Source organism: Nicotiana tomentosiformis, chromosome 5 (assembly GCF_000390325.3).
Source record: "Nicotiana tomentosiformis chromosome 5, ASM39032v3, whole genome shotgun sequence".
Classification (NCBI taxonomy): Eukaryota; Viridiplantae; Streptophyta; class Magnoliopsida; order Solanales; family Solanaceae; genus Nicotiana; species Nicotiana tomentosiformis.
The window spans coordinates 95,691,815-95,702,199 of record NC_090816.1 but is presented as its reverse complement, the minus strand read 5'-3'; the positions used below and the strand labels follow the sequence as shown (position 1 = coordinate 95,702,199).

Below are 10,385 nucleotides of genomic sequence, written 5' to 3'. Positions count from 1 at the left end.
TAGAAGGTGGCTGCGTAGATTAGGTGCTCTTCAAAAGAAATATATTTGTATGTAAGATTTGAAAGTTCTATTAATAAAATAAAAGGCTTTAAGCGTTGAATTATTTTTATGAATTGTCTTACACTCTTACTTAATTAGTTAATGGCTTGAAATTATATTAAATAAATTATAACTCTATTATAAATTTATAATTACTAGAATATTTCATTACAAGTCTTTTGTTTTAATATTTTATAATTCTTTACTTAGTTTCCTAATTTTCGTTTAATTTTTAAGTTTATTAAATAACTCAAAAAACTAGTTGTTGCAAACTTTAAAAACTTAGTCATTGTCAAAAGAATAGCGGTTTCCAAACTCAATGCTTAAATAATTATTTTTTTTTAAAACGGCACTTAAGGCCCGCGAACCCGTCCCGTCCCGTTTGTTAGCAGGACGGGATGGGCCTACCGTCCGTCCCGTCTCGTCCCGTTTGTTAGCGGGACGGGATGGGCCTACCGTTTGTCCCGTCCCTTTTCGTTCCGTCCCGTCCCGCCACCGTCCCGGCTAAATGTCGTCCCGTCCCGTTAATTCTGTCTCATCCCGTCCCGTTAGACAGCCATACCCCTGCCTGATACGATTAAGGAATATAGCAAAAGCATTTTGATATAGAAATAGAATTACTCGGTAAGAACAAAATGATAATGCACTCCTAACCTGCTAGTAGGATGTCAAATATGCAAATTTTTTGTTTAGGTTTGCCTGTAAAGAATCTGGATTAATTTACACGTAAATTTTAACTAGATATATCTAACAAATTTTACACAAAAAGCTTGTCGCATTGCATACTTCAGAAAACCCTATAACATGCTTTTAGTTTTGAGGATATATTAAATTTGCAGTCGATAATTAAGGATGGATGCAATCAATATCTTTGTTGATGCATTATGACTCTTCTTCTATGCAGATGAAAATGATATAACAAATGAGTATTTTGACTCCTAATATCCAGTTGTTGGAAGCACATGCGTGTTTCAATATTATTGCATTTTCTCACTGAAATTTTTGCATTTGTTTTTCGAAAAAAAACCACATATTCATAATAGGGGCAGCATCTGTAGAATGACAGAAGAAAATTTTCTCTCACTAACTAATGCAAAGATATACTCACATTTAGCTCTGTGGATAAAATGGGATAGACTCTGTAACTCCGTGTAATTTTTAGTTATGTCGAGTTTTTCAAATAATACAGTAATATGTCCATATATGAATTTGTCATGTCGTGTTCAGATTCCAACTTATGCCACATGAAATTATCGATTATCTGTTTGTCGTTCACCCACTTGCAGATGCCGAGACAGTTACTCACGAACTACTATTCGCCTATCCAAGATAAATTAACACATATATTTCTATAAAATTAATCTACCAAAAATGCTTTACGATCACGGTATTAAATTGAGTACAATGATTAGGTATATTCCTATCCTAACCAGAAATTCGCCCCCAACCCTAAGGATAAAACCACGCTCTCTTTAATTCTTCTCTAATCTAAGAACAGCTTTCCCAAATATATCATAAATAGTTGGCCAAACAATCAAGTAATTATGCACAAAACTAAAGAAACATCACAAGTATCGTTGTACAATCTTGCTCGTTCAATAACGAAGCATCAGTTTATAAGGTCGCTTGCAGTTTTTATAAAAGGTAAAAGAATTGCTTTAATTTATCCAGAAAGTAAATACAGATTAATTTCACCTTTTTAAGATGGCGATACTGCTACTCTTAAAGAGTTATGATGCTTCCTAAACTTTTTCTTCTCTAAGAAGCATCTTGCAAGGAAAATTGAACATTTCTATAAAAGAAAATCATAAAAGGGTGCATCCGTATATAGTTTGCACTGATTATTTACAACACAAAACAAAAAAAAACACTAGCATTTCATTGACTTCACTTGGAAAATGTCAGATTCTCTAAAAGAAACCAAGAGGGGGAAGTCAAAACAAAAATAAAATGAAAGAACATCAGAACTTACAGGAGAAAGGCACAAAAAAATGCAATTTCCGCTAAATAAAATTCACCCTACTTTGGGGCATTAAGCTTAAATTATGTACCTTCCTACTGTAATAAAGTGAACATGCATTTACAATTAACATAGACCAAGTGCCGTATACCATATAGATATGTTATTTGAGGATTTCATATGTACAGCACTCCAGGCCATAATTAGAGTGCAATGGGATGTTTCAAATTTCCAACACTTCAGAAGCTAACCCTACAGCGCGATAGACGACTTGTGGGCAATGTCATAAACCGAAATGAGGATCTCTGCACCTATCAATATAATAATGAGCCACTCGAGGAAATCTGACTTCCTATTCTGAAGAATTTCTTGAAGGAATCGTATATTATGCTGCACACAAATATCAAAATGTTCATTCGCTCATGATGGAAATTCAACAATTTGCTTTTATTTATTTAATTTTTGGGGTGTGTGTGTGTGTGTGGGGGGGGGGGGGGGGGGCTGCTCTGCAAACATGGAATACTACGTCAATGCAGGAAGTAAGATTTAGTGAATTCTGTTTTAACATAACGCAAATCTATGTACAAGCAAGGAATGAATTTAGAGCTGAGATTGAAGCGTACTTGATGATTGAGATATCAAATACTATACCTCCACAAACTTCAACTTAAAATCAAGGCTCGCGAATCTTTGAGTCAACTCAAATTCATCTCTAAGATATTCCCAAATTTGAGCATATTTCGCATCCTTCCATGCGATATCCGATCTGAAAACAGAAGAAAATTTCATCTGATATTACCAAACACAGAGCAAAGAAAGCATTATCTACTAAAAAAGCTAGTCCATGTAAAAGCAATGTTGCCTTAAACACAGTACGTCAAAACAGAAGTTATTCTAATTCCAAGAAAGACATGTTTTTCCTTTTTCTGTAACAATGTCGTTCAGGCCAACTTACACGCACCTCGAAAATTCTACCAAATATCTACTACATCCCACCAACACAGGTACCCGGGAAACTCTGCTCAGGTAGATGAGAATAAATCACTCAAGTTTTTTTTTTTTGTCTCTACTTGGATTTCAATCCTAGTCTCCGAGGTTCGCCCCCACTTCATTGACCACTAGGTCGCACCCTTGGAAGCAAGGCGTGTTCTAACATGAATTACTATGATTAGGCATGTTTACCGGTATATATAGATAGTGTGTTTAATGTCTGTACTTAATATAATTAGCTTCTCTGCAGCAATCAAACTCCAACTAGAATTGGGAACGAGGGGTGTTGTTGTAAGAATGGTCAAATTCTCCACCTAAATCAATATCCTTGAAATTCCCGGTGAAATTCATGATATAACCAGATTCAAAAGGATTTCTACTACAAAAGTAGAAAGATTAGGAAGAGCAGACCTGGAAAGATGATGAAATTAAAACATTCTCCAAACCATGCATGACATTAATTGGAGTGCAACAGTTAACTTCTGTTTCTCATAACTAACAAGGACCCCCAGTTCTTGAATTGAAATACTAATAAATAAATAAAAAGGCAGACTTTTAGGCCACTTTCACTTCGCAAAAGTTTCCTAGTTCCAAGATAGAAAAGCTTATTTTACATAACATACTCTTCCAAATCACAATATTGATATAATAGGGAAACAGAAAAAGAAAAGAAATAGAGAAACTCGTAACATAACTAAATAGATGCAAGAATACCTTTCAAAAAGTCCTAGCTTAAGAATAACATCAGCAAGATTAGAATTTGCCTTGCCAACCAGTTGGAAAAGCTTTTTCCTCTCCATAGTGAAAGTTCCAGTCTTTTCCATTCCACGATTGATGTCTGTAAACTCAGCAACCATTCCGTCAACCTGGAATGGCAGAGAATACCAGTCAGAAAGTTACTACAAATAAGAACCTTCTCAGGCTGATCACATATAAGTTTGTAGACACCTACTTGGCGGACATAGTAATCAAGAGCAATACTTTGACCAAGAACACTGCCAATGGTTCGGATACCGTCAATATTCATATACTGCAACATTATGTAGTCTAATCCACCTTGCATCCACGTGGTCAAAGTTGGCTTCTCTCTCACCTCATATTCTAATATTCCACAATATAGACATCAGTGAGAGTACAAAAAGCTTTTATTATTATAAAAGATGAGAGAATGTAAATCTCACTCAAAGTTAGTACAGAAGCACGAATGAGATGACTTGAATATTCCAAAAATGAAAACACAATTCTACAGACTGTGAACAGAAGCTCAAAGCACAAGCAAAGGAATGATCATTTACATATGCCACAGATCACCAAAAATTGTCCAATGGACTTAATAACAAGACATTACTTCACGCAGCCAAACATTGCTAGACCAAAAACTAACATCCAACTTCAGTACGAAACTCACTTCGGTCCGTTAGTATACAACAACAAAAAACCCAGTGAAATCCCACAAGTGGGATCTTGGGAGGATAATGTGTACGCAGACCTTACCTCTACCTTATGAAGGTGGAGAAGTTGTTTTTGAAAGACCCTCGGCTCAAGAACAGTGAAAGGAAGCAATAACCAATTAATAGCAACAAAAAGGTAAAAGGCAGCAGAAGCAAATGGCAAAACATGTAATAACCAAGATCCAGGACAAGTGCTAATAGAGAAACTCTCGACTATCTGTCAACCCACAACCTTAATTCTAGACCTTCGTTAATATAAAAGAAGACATTAAGATGCACTCCTAACAACCCTGAAAACTCATTCTATTTCTGCCACTTCCGATTAAGGTCATCAATTAATGGGAAAGTTAGTTTTAGGAAGTTAGAGAGAATTCCAAGAAACTCTTTAATTTTGTGTGTTCTATTAAAAATGGGCCTGAAAAAGCATGTTAGAAGAGAAAAACTGAGGTTTGCAATTGATAATAAAATCACTAATAATATAACTGTTCAATTCCCACACACCTCCGCCCCTACCTGGGGAAAGTTAAAATGCTTTTATCTTTGTTCTCTTTTTTTTTTCCTTTTTTCTACCAGAAAAATCTCTTCAGTGAAACCTTAGAGAGGAGAGCAGAAGTTAGATCCAGGCTCCTTCTGTTCCTTTCTTTTTTTTAGGCAAAACCAACTCAAATCCAAATCCCTAACAACATAATGACATCACAAGTGCCTTTCGATAGGCATTTTATAAATATATTCTTTACTACCTCACAAATCACAAATATATAGTTTTAGTTAGTCATGTTGTCCAAAATACAAAAAGACAAAATAGGAATAATACACTTGGTAATCAAAAAACTAATTAAGAAATATGATCAGACTATATAATAAATTAATAGAGCATTTTCTATTCTTCCTTTCTTTTTATAAGGTAATAAGTAAATTTACAAAGCATCTTGTAACTTTAATTATTTTAACATAAACTCACCATCCTTTCTCATCTCCGGTAATAACCCCGAAGCGTGTCTCTCGACAATCTTCAGGTACCCATCAACCTCGTGATCAGAGACATTAAACAAGACAATCGAGCCATACTGGAAAACTACCATGTAACAGCAGTCACTGCCACTTAAGTTAGCACCTAAAGCCTGAAAACATAACACATAAGAATTATATTAGGGAAAATGCCATAACACCAAGTAACATTGAAATTTCTTAAATGCTTATTAATCAAGGAGCAACAATTATTACACCTCAATCGGAAAACTTCCTAACAAAATCAAAAACAGGAAACCTCAAAAAAACCTGCATACAGGATCAAGCATGGAAAAAGAGTATAATACAGAAAAGGAAACGAGAAACTCAGACCAAAAAACTTTTAACCAATGCCTTTGAACAGAACCACAGCAACCAATCAACTACACCTTCGTTGCAAACTAGTTGGGTGTCTATATAGATCTGCTATATCCATTCTGTTGTAGTAACTGGATCCATTCCATTGCAATACTAAAAGATTAGTCTCTTAAAGGCAACTAAAACTATCTAAAATCTCACATCCATCCCTACACCGAGATGCAACTCCTCTAACAAATGACAAAGAGTCTTAGTATACAAAATTTCAAATGAGGCAGAGGTGGTGAATCAAAGAGAATTCAAGTTCAACAGGGGTCATTAGGTGGAATTGTATATTGTGTATTTTCTACCCGATGAAAACAGATAGAAAAAGTCGATTGGCTGGCAGCATCAGGACTATTCCTATTTCTGATAAAATTAGATCATCAATCTGGAGAGGTAATAGATGATATCTCTGTCAGAACCTAACCACAAACAAAATGCTGTATGAACCAATGCAGATGTCAGATTGCAAGAATGCATTAACAAAATGACCTCACTTACAAACCGAAGGAAATCATTCACATCATACATGCAATGGAAATAAAGCAACTACGCATATACGTGCTTCACTGTAACCATGACAATCTTTAACATTCAAATTTTAAACACTTGAAGAACAAATTACCCAATCCATGCCTCTTTAAGGAAAACATATATTTGAAGCTGAAAACATTGAAGATGCTCCTATAACTCTTGTGCGTATCTCATTTGTACTCGCCCATGATAGAGGACATAACACTCTCGGCTACAATAGCACCCAGTCTAGCACCAGAAGAACAGAGGAGTAATTTCTATCTTTTGTCTTGCTGATGCTTTAACATTGTCAGTGTTTAATAGTGCTAAACATTACAGATCCATACATGTTCCACTCCATAAAAATCTATAGCTTCATGCATAACAAAATTCACAAATCAAGAGCCGAAGATTTAGAGATAATAGTGAAAGGATGACGCAATCTATCAGCAACTATTCTATTCAATAAAAGCATATAGCATCATGCATTACAATATCATTTATCAAGTGCCTAAGATTTAGAGATAACACGTGAAAGGAATCTATCGGCAACTTTCTAGGCAATCTACGCAGCAAACACCTCTACAGTAATTTATCACTTTCTTGCAAAAACTAAAAAACTAGTGATGTTTGGTTGAAAAATATTCAAAAAGTTTTTGCTCTTTCCAAAGTGGAAAGGTTTCCGGAAAAAAAATTCAACCAATTGAAACAAACGCCACCTTATCCTGGACGAATAAAAGAGATTGGTTGATGAGCTAACTACCTCCCCGTGACTCAACCTGATATTATCTTCTGAGCACTGTGAGTTAATTCTAGATTCTCCTTGTGATACTCATCCAGATGTAGTGATTAGTAACCTTCGATATATAAATGTGCTCCAACAAAGGGATTACTCTACAATGGCCGAGGACAGGAGAAGAGTGTTAAGTACATAAATGAAGATTGAGAAGGATAACTCTCTGACAAAGATGTACTCCTGGATACTCTATCTTAGTTGGAGAGAATTTCGTGTCTTGGAAAAGCAAGAAACATAAGTGTTTGCACATTTTCGTGCAGGGCAGAAGGAACTACCCAATTGCATGTAATATTATAAGGCACTTCAGTTTGTATCAAAACCAATGTTTTATAAGAGAATTAATCAAACAATTGACAGTGGCTTTATTGGGTAAAAGATAATCTCAGCCGGCGTAGTCATAAAGTTTGCAATTTCAAATAATCAGCTTGCAGCATCATTCAGAAAATCTCTCTACCACGAACTAGTTTTATATGTAACAAACATGATGCACACATTTTCGATGCACCAAACTTGAAGGGTAATGTTAGGTAGATGGTCTACATAGATTAGAATTACATAACAAGGTGTATACACGCATCCCACATCGAGAAATGCAATATAAACACCAGGAAGCTCAAGACATTCTTCTTCACCCATTCTCTGAACCTTCTCTTGCATTATATTTCTAACACATTTTATTTTCATAAAATCAACCAAACAAGGTCCAAAACACCAAAATGAAATTTTAGACAATTTGACCCTCATGATATGAAATGTTATTCGTGTAGGTGTCCAACTATCAGAGCAATTTATGGCGCTTAAACATAAGTACAGTACATATAAAACTCCATGTACTATCAACTGTAAACAAAACTATTCAAACACAAAGGCAGAAGATACACAAAAAGAGACACTCACACTAGGTGCCTTCTTGGTGTCCCCAAATCTTAAAACAACATAATTGGTCATTCGAGAAGTCGGTGGAATAAAATTCTGCTTGTTCTTTTCCACTAAGCTCCTCAAATCCACACTGCCAAACAATCACAAAACCATTCAATTAACGTTTCATATATTGTACAAAAGAGGGGGAAAAATAGAAAGACGAACGAACCTAGTAGAGAAAAAGAAAGCCCTAACGGGGACATATGGCTTAATAGCAGTAGCACTAGCATCATCATCCTCTTCCTGCTCCAAAGCCAATTCTTCAGTTTCACTCAGCCCAATCTCCGAGCACGAAACGGCGTCGTTCCAGTCCACAGTGTGCGCTGATGAGGATATAGAAGAGATGCATTTGGCGACGGCGAAGTTAGGCTTCTTACGAGAGGAAATGAAGCCGTGGTTCACAACAGAATGCGATTGGCGACGGAGAATGACTGAGAAAGTGAGAGTAATCGGCCGACGGCATAGCGGAGAGTTCTGTAGGGTTAGGCCTGGGAGAACGTGGAGAGCAGTAGGATTTGTTGTGGCGGAGGAGAGAGTGAAGAGAGTTCGGAAAGCTTTGTTAAGAGAAGGAATGGAGGAAGAAATAGCAGTGACAGACTTCATTGGAGCAGCGTTATTGGGTCTCCACACAGTCCTCAACATCTCATTTCAGCCCCATTTGCGCCTCCAAACCTATGGCAGGGTGGGCGTTATATGGGGTTTTGCTTTCTCTTTGATTTCCTCTTCTTTTTATCTTTTTCTTTTTATTTTTCCGAAAAAATGGTTTCTTATTCTTCAAGTTTTCTTCTTCTTCTTCTTTTTTTTTTTTTTTTTTTTGCTTTTACAACTCATTACCCTTCGGCGGCGAATCCAGAAAATTCAATAAGTGTGTTCAATTTTGAATACCCTTTACCAGTAGACTATGTAAGAGTGTTCAAAATCTATTTCTAATAAATAACAAGTAATATTTTACCTTATACATAATATAATTTTTCGGCGAAGGGCGGTCCCAACATAGCTTCGCCTAACTTTCCCTTGATGTTTTTATAGTAACAGGTGTTAAACGGGTCGGTACAGCTCATTAACGACGTATTCGACCCAGTTTAGCCCAGGTCAGCCCGGCCCGATAAGGGATGGGATAGGTTGACTAGGGTAGGGGTTGTGCCGGACGATGTCGGGCCATTTTTGGCTACCAGTGCACCAAAACCCGGCTAGCCCGGTAACACGTTCGCGGGTTTTTACCGGGTTCCAGCGCGGTCCAGCACGGTATTCGTTGGGATTTTATTTTTGTACCAACGGTCAAAATAAAAAATGACTGTTGGGCAACGGCCATTTTTTATATTATTTTGGGGGCTTAAAAGAACTTTTGAAGTGATGAAGCATAATTTAAAAAAAAGTAATTACGTGTTTGGCTATGAGTGTTGAAACTGAAATTAAATAGTTGATGTATTTGATAAAAAAAGTGTTGATAAGCATTATTTTATGTTTAAATGACTAAAATATCTTTAAAGATGTTAACTCTTAAAATGAACAAATTACTGCAAGGAAAAAATAAACCAAGGAAATATATGTTAACTGGGCTTTAAAATTGATTGGAATTTTTTTTGCAAGTTCAGAAGTTTCATCGATTATCAAATTTATGGTCTATGCATTTTGCTCTATCTGCTTATGCGATCAATAACAACCGCAAGGAGATGAATTATTGGTGCTCTCGTTCATCTGGGTCTAGAAGTCGAGACACTTTTTTATGGCATTTGGTAGTTTATACTTCATTAGTCTAATTTTTCACATGTTAAATGATGAATATTGTGCAATAAAACCGGCATTTGTCCTTTGGCAGGAAAGAAGAAAAAACTAATAAAAATTAGTTAGTTTAAATTCATATGGTACTTTAACAACTGTTAATAGAAAGGAAAATCTAATAAATTATTAAAGGTTTAGGAATAAAATTTTTAAAAAAATAGCAAAATCCAACGGAAAAAAAAAGTTGTTTCCAACTTAACAAAGCTCAAAATTGGCGAAATAACAGCTGGGAGAATGTAGAAATGGAGGAGAGGTGGAGGAAAGAAAGAAAGGAAAAGAAATAGGAGTATTTGAATTAGGCTTGTTTTGTAGGTTATTTTTGAAATTATAAAAGGTTATAAGGGATAGAGTAGTAAAATACTTGGTCAAACATGAATAGTTTTTAAGCTAAAAAGTAATAAGTTGGACAACCTAATTTTTTGCTTTATCACTTTACAAGTTAGCCAAACACCAAAATAAGGCAAAAATATCTTAAAAGTTGGTTTGACCACCTTATAAGTCCTTCCAAAAACCCTCAATATTTCCCTTAATCTTTTTGCAGTTTTCTAGACCATATGATATAAAT

The 10,385-nt window shown here is 35.7% G+C and overlaps 1 protein-coding gene across 1 annotated transcript; it reads right to left on the bottom strand.

The window, feature by feature from the left end:
* Window positions 1–1,899: 1,899 nt before the first annotated feature.
* Window positions 1,900–8,749, bottom strand: LOC104099389 (protein RETARDED ROOT GROWTH-LIKE). Its single transcript, XM_009606358.3, has 7 exons — window positions 8,208–8,749; window positions 8,015–8,126; window positions 5,402–5,561; window positions 3,942–4,090; window positions 3,704–3,855; window positions 2,651–2,765; window positions 1,900–2,389 (listed from the first exon to the last, which is right to left on the bottom strand). Exons 1-7 carry the CDS (start codon window positions 8,678–8,680, stop codon window positions 2,252–2,254), a joined length of 1,299 nt encoding a protein of 432 aa, XP_009604653.1. The 5' UTR covers window positions 8,681–8,749; the 3' UTR covers window positions 1,900–2,251.
* Between the last annotated feature and the right edge of the window lie 1,636 nt (window positions 8,750–10,385).